The sequence below is a fragment of the Puma concolor genome, chromosome F2 (assembly GCF_028749965.1).
Source record: "Puma concolor isolate L17-30 chromosome F2, mPumCon1.1.hap2, whole genome shotgun sequence".
Taxonomy (NCBI): Eukaryota; Metazoa; Chordata; class Mammalia; order Carnivora; family Felidae; genus Puma; species Puma concolor.
The window spans coordinates 48,005,436-48,021,751 of NC_141684.1; the positions used below are offsets into that span (position 1 = coordinate 48,005,436).

The window sequence follows — 16,316 nt, forward strand, 5'->3', positions numbered from 1 at the left end:
TCTCTGCCCCTTCCCCACTCTCTCTCTTTTTCTCTCAAAAACAAATAAACTTGGGGTGCCTGGGTGGCTCAGTTGGTTAAGTGTCCAACTTCAGCTCAGGTCATGATCTCAGAGTTCGTGAGTTCAAGCCCCACGTCGGGCTCTGTGCTGACAGCTCAGAGCCTGGAGCCTGTTTCAGATTCTGTGTCTCCCTCTCTCTCTGACCCTTCCTTGCTCATGCTCTGTCTCTCTCTGTCTCAAAAATAAATAAAACATTTAATAAATAAATAAATAAACTTAAAAACATGACATCAAATGTGACAAAGATATTTTCAGCCCCATAAATGTTATCTCCCGTAAACCCTATCTTAGGAATTTACTGAATTAAGAGACTAGAGGAAACAAGGCTGGTAGACATAGATCATGGAGCAGGGAAAAGGCAGAGAGAGTCAACTTCTCTTGGAGTCCATTCGGACAACTGTGCTGGAAAGGCCAGGGCAACAATTTAAATTGGATAAAGAAGGGGGAAAGGGTGGCAGCCATGAGAGAGGACTGTAAGAAGAATTAACAGGTATGATGGAAAAGATATCAAAACAGAAACTTGGAAAAGACAAAGGAAAGGAGGAAGGTATAGAATTTAAAGAGAGAGAGAAAAAGAAAATAATCAGAAAGTTTATTTAAAAAATTAGAAGTCAGAGCCCAGATGAAAAATAATCTTTGATCTCAGCATTTTTTTTGGATAACATTTTGTTTAATGGAGGTTGAAATTTAGTGTTTAGTGCTGCTGTGTAGTAAGAGTTTTCATATTTCATCTTAGAAAATGTCTTTCCAACCAAATAAGAATTTTTAAATACTAATATCAATCCATAAGCTTATTTTAATTGAACATATTCATCATTTAGAAGTCATTTATAGAATTCTATCAGATTCTCCTCTTGGTATTCACCTTTTTGTATGTCATTATGTGCAGATTAATCACTTCTATTTGAAAGATGGATGGAAGCTCCTCAGTTGTAGAGTTAAATGGGTTTTAAAGTATGAAAATTTCCTTTACATTTGCATCGAGGTCCAAAAAACAGATCTGTGTTGGAGCTCAGAAAACATATCCACTACAAATTTGCATGGGAATAGAGACTTCATTTCCTGTTTTAACTTTTGACAGAATGGTAAGCCTTTAAAGTAGCCTGACATTGCTTGTGATTCAAACAACATCGGTTGTTGAAATGATTATACTACAGAATAAACTCCATATTTAAGCACTATTCTGCCTATGATTTTAGGTTGAATTCATTAAGAAATATCAAAAAAATAATATAAAAATTAACATTAAAAAAAGAAATATCATTACATCTGTAATTAATAGTGGTTGAAGCAATTCTTTTCATTCAGAAAAGGAGGGTACCTGGGAGGCAGTTGAGCGTCTGACTCTTGATTTCGGCTCAGGTCCTGATCCCAGGGTAGTGTGTGCGTGGGATCTACCCCGTTTCGGACTCTGCGCTGAGCATGGAGCCTGCTTAAGATTCTTTCTCCTTCTGCCCTTCTGCCCTGCTCATACTCAATCTCTCTCTCCAAGAAAAAAAAAAAAAAAAATCATCAGTTTTAGTCCTGTGCTCAGATAAATCCCAGTGAAATTTTACCATTGCTAACCCATTAAACTTCTGTGAAGTAGGGGGCAGGTGAGATTATTCAGCTTCTATTTCTATCAAAAATTGTCCACCTGACAATACTTACGTCCATAAGCACAAGTGAAGCTCATATTCACAGCATTTCCAAATGATAGACGTCAAGTATTTGTCTGCATGAATATCACAATGAGTATCTCTGTAAGCTTTCCCCACATTACATTTTCACAGTTTTGCAACTATGTTCAACTTTTCCTTTTTCAACTGCATATCAATTTTTATCACCATCTGTTGCAATATATCTTAACGGATTCCTCTTCAGGTTGGGCTGAATTCATGTTTTCTTTTTTGGGGTGCCTGGGTGGCTCAGTTGGTTGAGTGTCCAACTTCGGCTCAGGTCATGATCTCACAGTCTGTGAGTTCAAGCCCCGCGTCGGGCTCTGTGCTGACAGTTCAGAGCCTGGAGCCTGCTTGGAATTCTGCCCCTTCCCTGCTCATGCTCTCTCTCTCTGTCTCTCAAAGATGAATAAACGTTAAAAAAAATTAAAATCTTCTAATTTCTCTGTCACTTTCTCGTGAGTTGGGAATACTGCCATGAGTGTTCATGTGAACATCAATGTATATTGTAGTCTGACTTTTAGCACAGTTATATTGTCACTGAAAAAAAAACACAATCTTTGTCATCCAATTCTATAACAAAATAACCTCCATACTACTCTGCCTTAAAATTGTGACATTTAAAGTCCGCTCTTCTTTTTTTTCTTGTTTTGACATAATGAGTATGCACTGGTAGTCAGTAAATAATAAAATAGCACAGTACAATGATACATGTGACATTCACAATCCTGTCAAGTTATAACCATGTCAATGTGACAGCAATAGTCTGAGCAGCAATGCAAAGCTGTGAGAGTACCACATACGGTCTCTGCTGCAATTACTCAACTCTGCCGTTTTAGCCCGGAAGCAGGCAGATATAACATGCACACAAATGAGCATGGCTGTATTCTAATAAAACTTTATCAGTAGATGCTGAAGTTTGACTTTCATGTAATTTTTATGTGTCACAAAATATCTTTACAATATATTTTTCCAATGCTTAAAAAACATGAAAACCATTCTCAGATTGCCTGCCTACAAAAACAGGTACCAAGCTGGATTTGGTCCACACCATTGTGCATTCCCTCATCAGTTTGGACTGCATCCACAGGCTTCCTTGCTCACTGAATTCTGGTTGGGTTTGTCAGTGGGGAATAGCGCGGAGGAGAAGAGTGAGTTTGGGGTATTGATTTTCCTGCTGCTGACCCCTCTCCACGAGATTGCTGCAGGCTGGTTGCCTACCTCATCTGAAGCTGTTTTTAATGTTTATTTATTCTGAGAGAGAAAGAGCACAAGTAGGGGAGAGGCAGAAAGAGGAGGGGTAGAGAGAAACTCAAGCAGGCTCCATGCTTAGCGTGGGGCCTGACCGTGGGGCTTGATCTTACAACCATGAGATCATGACCTGAGCCGATATCAAGAATGGGACGCTTAACCGACTGAGCCAACAGGCAACTTCACCTGAAGCTTTTAAGGCTGCATCCCTCTACTAAAGGTTTTAATTCCTGTCAGGTGGACTTCTACACACCGTTCTGTTTCTAGGTAACAACAACTGCTCCTTCTACTATTCCTTCACTTGCAGAGGCAATAAGGAGACTCCAGCTTTGCTAGCCCTGGCTTTATTCGCTGCCCTTATCCTTTGCTACAATGTGACTTTATAAATGGTTAACAGAGTTAGCCTAAGTTTTAAAATATATTTTCAGTTGTGATCCTAACTAATCCAGATACTAATACTAATTTCTCAGAGTTAGTAAATGATAACGTAATCTCCCGTCACTTCAAACACACGAGGCACTCGCTAGGTATAACTGGAAATGTATCTCCTCTTTTCCCTGGTGCACCTTCATATTAAAACAATGTGTGATGAGCACAGAAAAGGCTGGCAAGCGAGAAGAGGGTAGAGCGAGGGAGAAAAAGAATGCTTACTCTGACAGCTCCAAAGTCTCGCAAGAAAATTGTCTCTCGATTTTCCCTAATTACGTTTATGGTTTAAAATGTCCTCTAGCTACTGGTCTTTACACAGTCTCTCCTAATTTTTCACCAAAATCCCCAGAAAAAGCACAGAATAAATGATGGGAACTCAACAACACCAAAATTTAGGAATGATTTGCATACTATTGCCAGAGTTGGAAAAATTTGCACCATTTAGCAGGCAGATGGAACTCAACTGAGAAACTAATTTGAGTTTCCCATGGGTATTAAGTGCCAGAAACAGCAAAACTGCCAGCCTGACGGAAGACAGGAAGACCCTCTGTTTCTCTCCCTATCTGTCTCTTGGGACAAAAATGCATTTTCTTAACCAATCAGGACAGTCATACCTGGAAAGTATCAATGTTATTTTTGAGACTATTCTCCATTTTATAAAATTATCAATTAAGGTACAAAGAAGGCATAGCCAAAGCAAACTGCTTCTAATTTTTTTTAATTAGTAATTTAACAAACACGTATTGAACATCTACTGTATGTCCCTATATTAGCAGTGGGGGGAATAAGACATTGGTCCCTCAAAGAGCCTATAGTTTGGTGTGAAAATAAAACAATTTAGAACATGGTGTGAGATGAGAGCATAGTGCTTAGCAAGTTTTCCTGAAGAAAGCGATGTTTAAAAGGATATATATTTATAATGTTGGCTGAATAAGACACTATGCATTAGAAAAAAGTGTGCATGCCTGCATGCATAGTTCTGAAAAAAAATACAGTCTCCCCCCAAAAACATTTAAGGGACGAGAAATAAATGGAACTTGAAAGCATCCTCTGACAATTAAAAACAATTTCAGACTTTATATTTATGTATTTATTTTTATAGGAGAAACTTCATTTGAAATATTTATTTCAAATGGACAAGAACGGGACCACGGCCAAAGGGAGAGGATTACCACTGCAATAGAGAGAACATCGCTACCATGAGCTCTTCAAGTTCTCAAGGGTTAGGCAAAAGGGTGTTTCTTTTATAGAGAGGAGTCAACAAGGCTAGAAAGAACCAGGTGTGGGGAGTGGAATGAAAAAGAGGCATGATTGGATAGTGGCTCTGAGAGTGCTTTATTTTGACACCAGCCTGTATTCAGGAGAGGCCCTTAAGGGGGACAGTAATGCTGGCTCAGGCTGAGGGTGAGTCAGATTTCAGGTGGGAGAAGAAAGAAACTTAACCAAAGTTTGTTCCCATTGATCAGTCAGTGGGGCAAGCAGTTAAGCTAATTATTTATGAGGAAAGCATGGAATGTGGACAGTCTGCATCTGGCCTTGTCATAGGTAAAGAAGGAGGCATTCTTGAGTCTCCCATATGGGGAAGGGTGGTTTCTTGTCCTAGGAAATTTCTGAAACACAAAGCACTGGGGATAAGGAGGATTTCCTTACCCGTCTCTGTTTTCTAGGATCACAGACAGCATTCACTGGGGTAAAGTTCAACATTGTTACCTTAATGTAGTGTGTCTTCACAGGAGTTGTAGATTTACCATTAATTCATCTGTACAAAATGTTAGAGACCAATTCTTGTGGGTAAGAGATGATTCTGCTTGAGATCAGCAGAACCAAACTTAACTATAGGCCAGAGGCTGGGAAATGAATGATTTGTTAAAAGCTTACTCATGCACAATTCCATCTCAAGTTGTATTGTTGTCATCTGATTGATTTAGGTGCTTAGTACTGCTACCAAATTACCTTCATTCTTCAGAACTTTTGACAACACTTTCCTTGTGGGGTCACATCTTCTAGAATGCAAAGTGCTATCAGCCATTACCCTTATTTCCTGCCAAGTGGCTTTTTGAGCTTTAAAGATCCAAATAACTAAGTGTGAGGTGATGAAGTAGAAGGAGGAAACAATTCTCTCACTATCTCAAAAAGCAGTACTTCCCCAGGAGGGAAGGCTATTTAAATTTTTATAGACCCTGAGTTTTGGGCCAGGGGACAGTTAGTGGGGTAGGGTCAGATGACTTAATCCTCTCGTAGCTGTTGTGTTTCAATAAACTAGGAACACTGTTTTCTCCAATTTCTGCCAGATCCTGGCAATGGATGGATCTCTTTCCCTCTCTTTAGCTGGAGTTGTTGTGAGACTTTATGGCTTTTATTTGTTTGTTTATTCAGTGTCTTCTTGAGAATTTTCATGAGAAATCAGGAGAGGCTATATTCCAAATTTAGGGGTACTGCTTGCCAAATGCTATTTTTAGCCAAAAATCATAAACTAAAATCTTCTTTAGAGAGGCAATTTCTGCTTAAATCAACAAATAAGAAGGCAATTTAAATACTCAAAAGAACTTTGATATTGCTCAAAACAATCTATAATTAAATATGACAGTTAGATCAGCCTTAGAATCAAGCAATTAGCCTATGCCTGTAAGATTTAGATGAAAGAAGTTTGGGCTAATGTAACTCAATGTCTAATAAAGAATTACAACATAGGAATTAATGCATATGAAACCTCCTTGTCATCTGAAAGCTTAAAGAAAGGAAATTGACCAAGATAGCGTTAACATTCTCCTCAGACTGGCAGAACTATAGACAAGTTTCTTCCTACTATAGGCCTCTGACCTCTCTTCTTAGAGCATTTACTTTAGAATACTTGGAATTGTAAATTACTTCCCTGACCTTTGAGACATAAGTCTTCTCCCAGTTTCTGGCCATGCTTAAAATAAGGAGTGTCTTTCTCGAAGGCCTGAGAGCCATCCCTCTGAAATGTAATCACCAAGAAATTATCCCTGTCTCCTAGTCTCTCTGGGAGAGTAGAAGCCTAATTTCTTCAACTGCCATTTAGAAAACACAAATGACCTATCACACTGACCACCTCCCATAACTTCCTCTGGTGATTTTCCACTAGCTCACCTCAGCACTGAAAACTCTCCTGTGTTTTATTTCAACAGAGTTGAAGTCTCTCTCCTATTGCAATAGTCTCAAATAAAGTCTTCCTTGCTTGCTTAACTTTGTCTGGTATGATTTTTCTTTGACAATGTTTTTACGTTTGTCTTTTCATAGAACTATGGGGAAGATGTTTCTAGGTAAATGTGTTTTAGGTAAACAGCTTATCTGTTACTCTGATTTTAATTGAGTAGTTACTGAAATTTATCATTTCAATTAATGTTTCAAACCACTGTGGAGGTTAAGAGACTCTCTTTTAGACTAAAACAATGGAATTTGGTGAAAAGAAGGTCCAAGTATTGGAAGTAAAAACTAATGAGAGAATATTTGAAAGAAAGATTTTATTTTATGAACATGAAGTTTTCCCATTTCCCTTTTTCTTCTCTTCCTTCCTATCTTTCTTCCTTCTTCCCTTTTTATAAGTCTTTCCTCTCAGGTAATTACTGTAGCTTAAAGGACACAATCTGCTTTCCAATCTGTTTCAATTATCATTTATAAAAGTAAAAAAATTCAGTGAACTTTGGGAAATTTCACACAATTCATAGCATTTACACTAAACACAATTTCTGTTAAATTTATTAAATGTCTTGATCACATTTAAGCTAAAATGCATGTCTTAACCTGTTTTACTTGTTTCACACTTTATTCAGAGTCAAAGAAGAAGAGAGGTGATCTTTAAATATTTGGGAACCTAGAGGTCTCTCAGACAATCTTGATCCTGACAGTCTGTATAGTCATTTATTTTGAGCTAATTCTGGTTCATTTTCTCTCTCTCTCTGGCTCTCTCTCCCCCTCCCTCCCTCTTTTCCTCTTTTGTTTTGCCTCCTTTCTTATGGTTATTACACTTTTTGTTGATACTGTGGGCTAAGTCATCTTGTGAAAGACATTGTTATCACTGCTAATGGCCCTGCTGCCTTATCCAAAGACAAGGCATTAGTGATTTTAAAACTCAAATGTACATAAGAATTACAATAGGTACTTGTTAGAAGTGCAAATACCTGGACCCGCTCTAAGTAATTATGATTTGAGTGCTGTCTGGTAGGGTTTGGAATTTGCATTTGAAGAAGCATTTGATTTAGGTGAAGGATCAAATTGGGGGAAACATCAAGATGGGGTAAAATATATGAATCAGAGAAAATTAGAAGAGTGAAAATATGAATTGTGGGAGACTAGGAGAATAGAGGATGTGTGTATGTTTATTAAATAAGACAAATAAGTGAGAAAGAGGCACATACATGGCCCTGGCCCTGTAGGTCTTCTGTATGCTTCATTTTCAAATTCTGCTGATTGCACCTATCTTGCATCAGAGGAGAGTTGTACTTCAATCATTCTGTTCTTTTAAAATAAAATCTATTAAAGTTGAGATTATTTAATAAATTAATTGCTATAAATGAAGTGATCCCCCTTTCCTTCTTTGTCAGACATACATTTATACTTTCATCTGGTCAAGTGTTGCTGGTATCCCAGGATTTTCATTCTGTTTAACTCTGAGAAAACTGTTAAATATTTGCTTTCACCAAGTTTGTCCTGAATCACCTTTTAGAATATTAGTTGTTACTGTATAATACTTCAAATAAAGTAATATATATATATGCATTTCTTTTAGTTTTCTTAAGTGAGGCAGAGTCAATTGGGAGAGCTAAATGATAAATGTGTTGATAATGTGGTGTCAAGTAATATATATTATTGACTGGTGACTCATCAAAAGAATAAAAGAAAATAATCACGAATAGGAAAATTTTCCTTTTTTTTTAAAGTGATTTCTATACCTAATGTGGGGCTCAAACTCACGACCCCAAGATCAAGAGTCACGTGCTCTACTGACTGAGCCAGCCAGCTGCCCCAGAAAATTTTTCTCTCTCTTTTTTTAATGTTTATTTATTTTTGAGGAAGAGAGAGAGAGAGAGAGAGAGAGAGAGAGAGAGAGAGAGAGAGACAGAGTGTGAGCGGGGGAGGAGCAGAAAGAGAGGGAGACACGGAATCCAAAGCAGGCCTCAGGCTCTGAGCTGTCAGCACAGAGCCTGATGTGGGGCTAGAACTCCCGGACAGCAAGATCATGACCTAAGCAAAGTCAGATACTTAACCCACTGAGCCACCAACGTGCCCCCCCGAAAATTTTTCTAAGCAGCTTTTTATGGTTAGGCAATTCCAAAATCTAACATTCTCATGGAAATTGCTCATGATTTCTACTTTAAGAAACCAGATCTTTGTTCCCTTCTATATGAATATGAAACAACATTTGAAAAAGCATTCTCTAAGACATTGTAATGATAAAAGAAAAAGCATGAGATTTGTTTTCCAAAACCAATTATATAACAGCAAATTATTTCACATTAAATTATACATTAATATTTACAGCAAATTACCACCTTAACTTCAGGAATTTTTCAGAAACATAGTGGGCATGTCTTTAACTTGTGTTGGCATTATATCCAATATGACTCTTAATGGATGCCTTCTGCAGACTTGTTTAAAAGATAGAATATTTACATTTTAAAATGATATTAATAAGGGCACCTGGGTGGCTCAGTCTGTTAAGTGTCCGACTTTTGATTTCAGCTCAGGTCATGAACTCACAATTTGTGAGTTCGAGGCCCACATCAGGCTCCACACTAATAGTGTGGAGCCTGCTTGGGATTCTCTCTTTCCCTGTCTCTCTGCCCCTCCCCCAATCATGTGCATGCTCTCTCTCTCAAAATAAATAAACAGCTAAAAAAATAAAATAAAATGATATTAATAATAATTAATTTATGTGCCAGATAGTGGGTTTTTCCCTAAGATTTCCTCAATTCTGTACTATTATAAAAAGTAAGCATAAGTATATACCTGTATTCATAAATACAATTTCCATAAGAAGCAAACATAAAAGAAGCATTTAGAACATTTGCCAGTTGCATGCCCTCTTTTAGGTCATGTGGGCAAGGTGAGCCTAAGTGAATATTGGATTAGGTTCCTTACTATTGCAACCCCAACACCCCCAACCCTGCCACATAATGCCCCGCACCACCCTTTCTCCCCCAGCTTCCACTCAAAACCACTTCCTGTCTACCTTTTTTTGGGAGTTTGAGTAGGATCTATTGGCCTACTGAAGAACAATTTCTGCATATCTTGATACCAGACCCAGAAACACAGTACAGTATGTCATAAAATACACATACTTTTCAATGGATCGCTGTTCCAACACACCTTAAGATATAGATATTTCTAATTAGCACACTTTGGCACTGAGTAAGTAAGGTGAAGTGGGACCAATATTTGGGGGGAATCAGACTGCTAAAGATTTGTGGATAGGGATAACTTGCCAATACATATGCATCTTCATTATCTTGCAATTGTAGGTTATTTATTTATTTATTTAAAATTTACGTCCAAATTAATTAGCAGATAGTGCAATAATGATTTCAGGGGTGGAATCCAGTGATTTATCTCCTACATATAACACCCAATGCTCATCCCAACAAATGTCCTCCTTAATGCCCCTTGCCCATTTATCCCATCCCCTCACCCACAGTCCCTCCAGCAACCTTCAGTTTGTTCTCTATATTTAAGTTTCTTATGTTTTGCCCCCCTCCCTTCTTTTAATATTATTTTTGCTTCCCTGACCTTTATGTTCAACTGTTTTGTATCTTAAATTTCACATATGAGTGAAGTCATATGATATTTGACTTTCTCTGACTAATTTTACTTAGCATGTTCCACCCATGTAGTTGCAAATGGCAAGATTTCATTCTTTTTGATTGCTGAGCAATATTTCATTTTGTGTGTGTGTGTGTGTGTGTGTGTGTGTGTGTGTGTGTGTGTGTACCACATTTGCTTTATCCATTCATCTGTCAACGGACATTTGGGCTCTTTGCATACTTTGGCTATTGTCGATAGTGCTGCTATAAACATTGGGGTGCATATGCCCCTTCAAAACAGCACTCCTGTCTCCTTTGTATAAATACCTAGTAGTGCAATTGCTGGGTTGTAGGGTAGTTCTAGTTTTAATTTTTTGAGGAACCTCCATACTGTTTTCCACAGTGGCTGTACCAGTTTGCATTCCCACAACAGTGTGAGAGTCTCCCTTTCTCTGCATCCTTGTCAACATCTGTTGTTTCCTGTATTGTTAATTGTAGCATTCTGACAGGTATGATGTGATATCTCTTGTGGTTGTGATTTGTATTTCCCTGATGATAAGTGATGTGGAGCATCTTTTCATGTGTCTGTTTGCCATCTGGATGTCTTCTTTGGAAAAGTGTCTATTCATGGCTTTTGCCCATTTCTTCACTGGATTATTTGTTTTTTGGGTGTTGAGTTTGGTAACTTTTAATAGATTTTGGATACTAACCCTTTATCTGATATGTCATTTGCAAATATCTTCTCCCATTTCATCTCTTGCCTTTTAGTTTTACTGACTGTTTCCTTTGCTGTGCAGAACCTTTTATCTTGATGAGGTCCGAATAGATCATTTTTGCTATTTTTTCCCTTTCCCCCAGAGACATGTTGATCAAGAAGTTGCTGTGGCCAAGGTCCAAGAGGTTTTTGCCTGCTTTCTCCTCGAGGATTTTGATGGCTTCCTGTCTTACGTTTATGTCTTTCATCCATTTTGAGTTTATTTTTGTATATGGTGTAAGAAAGTGTTCCAGGCTCATTCTTCTGCATGTTGCTGTCCAGTTTTCCCAGCACCACCTGCTGAAGAGACTGTCTTTATTCCATTGGATATTCTTTCCTGCTTTGTCAAAGATTAGTTGGCCATGGGTTTGTGGGTCCATTTCTGGGTTCTCTATTCTGTTTCATTGATGTGAGTGTCTGTTTTTGTGCCAGTACCACACTGTCTAGATGACTACAGTTTTGTAATACAGCTTGAAGTCCAGAATTGTGATGCCTCCAGCTTTGGTTTTCTTTTTCAGGATTGCTTTGGCTATTCAGGGTTTTTTCTGGATTCATACAAATTTTAGGATTATTTGTTCTAGCTCTGTGAAGAATGCTGGTGTTATTTGGATGGAGATTGCATTGAATATATAGATTGCTTTGGGTAGTATCGACATTTTAACAATATTTGTTCTTCCTATCCATGAACATAGAAAGCTATAGAACACTGAAAGCTATAGAGAGCTTTTAAAATAAATTGAAGAAGACACAATTCACAATTCTTATTCAATTTCTTTCAAAAGCTTTCTATAGCTTTCAGTGTGTAGTTTTTCACCTCTTTGGTTAGGTTTATTCCCAGGTATTTTATGGGTTTTGGTACAATTGTAAATGGGATCGATTCCTTGATTTCTCTTTCTGCTGCTTCATTATTGGTGTATAGGAATGTAACTGATTTCTGTGCATTGATTTTATATCCTGCCACTTTGCTGAATTCATGGATCAGTTCTAGCAGTTTTTTGGTGGAATCTTTTGAGTTTTCCATATAGAGTGTCATGTCATCTGCAAAGAGTGAAAGTTTGACTTCCTCCTGGCCAATTTGGATGCCTTTTATTTCTCTGTGTTGTCTGATTGCTGAGGCTAAGACTTCAATACTATGTTGAGTAACAGTGGTAGGAGTGGATACCTCTGTCATGTTCCTAACCTTAGGGGAAAAGATCTGTTTTTCCCCAGTTAGGATTATATTAATGGTGGGTCTTTCATATATGGCTTTTATGATCTTGAGTTATGATCCTTCTATCCCTACTTTCTTGAAGATTTTTATTAAGAAAGATGCTGTATTTTGTCAAATGCTTTCTCTGCATCTATTGAGAGAATCATATGTTTCTTATTCTTTATGTTATTAATGTGATGTATCACATTGATTGATTTGTGGATATTGAACCAGCCCTGCATCCCAGGTATAAATCCCACTTTATCATCGTGAATAATTCTTTTAATGTATTGTTGGATCCAGGTGGCTAGCATCCTGTTGAGAATTTTTGCATCCATGTTCATCAGGGAACTTGGTCTGTACTTCTTTTAGTGGGGTCTTTGTCTGGTTTTGGAATCAGGGTAATGGCTCATAGAATGAGTTTGGAAGTTTTCCTTCCATTTCTATTTTTTGGAACAGCTTCAAAAGAATAGGTGTTAACTCTTTTTTAAGTGTTTGGTAGAATTCCCTTAGAAAGCCATCTGGTCCTGGACTCTTGTTTTGGGGATATTTTTTATTACGAATTCAAGTATTTACTGGTTATGGATCTCTTCAAATTTTCTATTTCTTCCTGTTTCAGTTTTGGTAGTTTATATGTTTCTAGGAATTTTTCCATTTCTTCCAGCTTGCCCAATTTATTGGTATATAATTTCTCATAATATTCTCTTATTATTGTTTGTATTTCTGCAGTGTTGGTTGTGATCTCTCCTCTTTCATTCTTGGTTATTTATTTACTTATTCTTTTTCTTTTTGATCAAACTGGTTAGGGGTTTATCAATTTTGTTAATTCTTTCAAAAAGCCAGGTCCTGCTTTCATTGATCTCTTCTACTGCTTTTTTGTGTGTGTGTGTTTGTTTATTTGTTTGTTTTTTTCAATAGCATTGATTTCTGCTCTAATCTTTCAATATTTCATTCAAGAGTTATTTATCAAGCACCTACTATGGACTGGAAGATGAACTATACTGCTTCATGAAAGCTGATTGTGTATTCCTCTTTATATGTCTATACTGTGTGTGGCATTACATTGGCAGCTTAAAACTATCCATGGTGGGAGTATTTACAACACAGTATTAGACAGTTGTTAGACAGCTGGACATTTTTTTTTTCCAGGAGTGCTGATATACCAGCATACAACTTACTAATGCCAGATATCACCCTTGCCCTTGAAGAGCTTACTGACAAGTAGCTGTAAAAGACAAGAAATCTTTTGGATGTTCATTCTGAAAAGATAATTCTGTTGCCAGTTTGGAAGTGATTAAATCAGAGATGAGGCTAGAAGTGTCATCAGAACAGTCTCCCAGAAGTGCCTGTGGGATTTAGGTGAACAGTGCTGAATACCTCACTTAGGAAAATGACAATGGAGGTGTACAGATGGGCAATAAATTTTGTAGGAGATCGACTTAGAACTAACATATTGATCTTCCACTACGACCCATGAACTGAACTGCAAAAGGGACTTCTCCGCTACACCAGTAAACTGAACGAAATAGGTGAAGGAACAGATTTCAGATATTGGACAACAGGTGGCACCTGAATTATTCTTATGTTCCTAACTGCCATCCATACTTTTAGCATTTCCTCATTTAAAAATTTAAGTCTAGGGGCGCCTGGGTGGCCCAGTCATTTAAGCATCTGACTTTGGCTCAGGTCATGATCTCGCAGTCTGTGTGTTCGAACCCCGCGTTGGGCTCTGTGCTGACAGCTTAGAGCCTGAAGCCTACTTCGATTCTGTGTCTCCCTCTCTCTCTGTCCCTTCCCTGCTCATGCTCTGTCTCTCTCTGTCTCTCTCTCAAAATAAACATTATTTTTTTTTCTTTTTAAGTCTATATTGTTAGATTAATTTTTATAAAACACAGTTCTCATCATGTCGTCGTCTTGATCAAAAATAGTGTAATTAAAAAAATTATATTGTCATAATCAAACTATAGAATGACTTTTGAAGCTGCGTCACAGGGGAAGCTGTACCATATTTGCTCTAAGCATGTCACAGATATCCTTGCATTTAGTCTTCACAACGTTACAAGGCAGGTACTATTGTTCCACTTTTAATGGATTAGAAGATAGAGACACTGAGAGATTAAATAACTTTATCAAGGTCTTAGAAAATAGGGGTGTGGATATAATGCTAAGTGAAATAAATAAGGAAAGACAAAAACACCATATGATTTCACTCACACATGGCATTTAAGAAACAAACAAGCAAAGGGGGAAAAAGAGAGAGAAACCAAGAAACAGACTCAACTATAGAGAATAAACTGATGGATGCCAGAGGGGAGAAGGGGAGGGATGGGGGAAATAGGTGATGGGGGCTAAGGAGTGCAGTTGTCATGATGAGCACTGGGTGATGTGTGGAAGTGCTGAATCAGTATATTGTACACCTGAAACTGATACAACATGGTATATGAACTAACATGAATTGAAATAAAACTTAAAAAAGAAAGAAAATAGGGGTGCTGAAATTCAAATTCAGGCACTTTGTCAATAGCAAACATTCTTATATTAAAATCCACTAATTTTTCAGGAAAATTCTGGTTTTTTGCCTTTTTGCCTTTTTTGAATTCCCTCGTGTATGAATCCCAACATATACTTTCTAAGTCATTTTTACTATTTCTTTATGGTAGCATGCCTTTTTCTCTTGTAAATGGCAATACTCATAAGGATTAAAAGTGGAAACCACACACATAATTTATAATAAATGTTCTATAAGTATTAGTTCTGCTTCTGCTGCTGTTTCTTTTTCCTCCCTTTTGTTTTGTTAGTTTTCAGCTTCTATTATACTTATTATTATTATTATTATTATTATTATTATATTTTCATGTTAAACTGAATAACTCTTTTAGCTCTTTAATTTACTTTACCTAATTCCATATAGTCCATTGTACCATTTTTGTGACATGTCCTATATTTTACTTTGTTTTTAAACCTTTGTACATTGTTTTGAATTAAACTTTACATATTTTATATTAACCTGTGATCCCATACAAAAGAGTACTTTGCCTTAGATATTGTCACACAATGTCATTCATTGAACAGATTTGTATTTTGTCTACTGGGAAATAGGTGGCATTTTAACTTACGAATTTTGAGGAATTTTAAAGGTTAGGTGTTTTACGTCAAATCAGTGTTATTATTTTTTACTTCATTGATTGAAGTTGCAGATATAAACAATATAAGGTCAAATATGATTTCCGAAACAAACTGACATAAGACATAAATAAAATCAAGACGAAACTCCATAAAGATAATAGAAAGTAATTAAGAAGATAGAATATTTTGCATAAATACAAAGAAGCTTTGCTGAGCTTTATGCAAAGACCTAAGAAAAAGTTGAAGATACCATGGATTACAAATTAATTATTTCACTGGTATAGTTTCAAAAGAGACAAAAATACCAGGCTAGGTAAATTGTAATGAAATATACGGATACTCTTTACCTGGTGCTCCCAGTGTGAAAATTGGAATGATGATTAGTAACCTCCATTAAATTGAAAAAAATCCAAGTAATTTTCTTAACCAATTTTTAAAGGATTATTTTAACATAGCAATGTATTTGATAATCAGTTGAAGTGTTCAGGTTCATATTATTTGATAAACCATATATGTTTTATTAAATGTTAAGTGCCAGTATAAAAATTACAAATAATGTACTATATAGATAACTACTGTGTGGTCTTGGTGTAAAGTGTAGTTCTTTGTCCTTCTGGTTTCTGTTCTCTTCTTCTTTAATCTTCCTTTCTTTCAGGCTCTAATGTACTTCAAGTTCCCATTCCTGGCTTAGTCAAAGTGTATTGGTTATTGTATTGTATTACAGCTAATGTGCCAAATGCTTTAAAATCATAGTCTGTTTTCTGTAATTTTTGTTTAGCTTTAATGTATAGACAGTCGGCTATATTTATGTGCTTAGTTTCTATTTCCACAAGCTCCAATGTACAGAAATACTAGAAAAATAACTAATATTTATAGAGTGCTTTGTAGTTAGAAAGCACTTTCACAGGTGTCGTTTCTTTGATATTTAAAACTACCCCATTTCTCTCTTTTTAAAAAATTACACTGAATCTCTAGGAGTTTTTGATTTGCTTAAAGTAATAGAGTTAGTAAATGGCAGAGCAAGGAGTCAAATTGCATTGCCTACGATCTGCAAAATCTCTGCAAAATTACTTTCATAGGTGAAATAC

At 36.8% G+C, this 16,316-nt stretch overlaps 1 protein-coding gene across 1 annotated transcript in view; it reads left to right on the top strand.

Moving 5' to 3' along the window:
- The window catches only part of LOC147572005 (uncharacterized), an 80,620-nt gene extending 67,293 nt beyond the window's left edge, over positions 1 to 13,327 (top strand). Inside the window, 1 exon segment of the mRNA XM_086695166.1 lies at positions 13,252 to 13,327. Coding sequence (XP_086551292.1) covers positions 13,252 to 13,327 — 76 coding nt within the window.
- Positions 13,328 to 16,316: the final 2,989 nt, after the last annotated feature.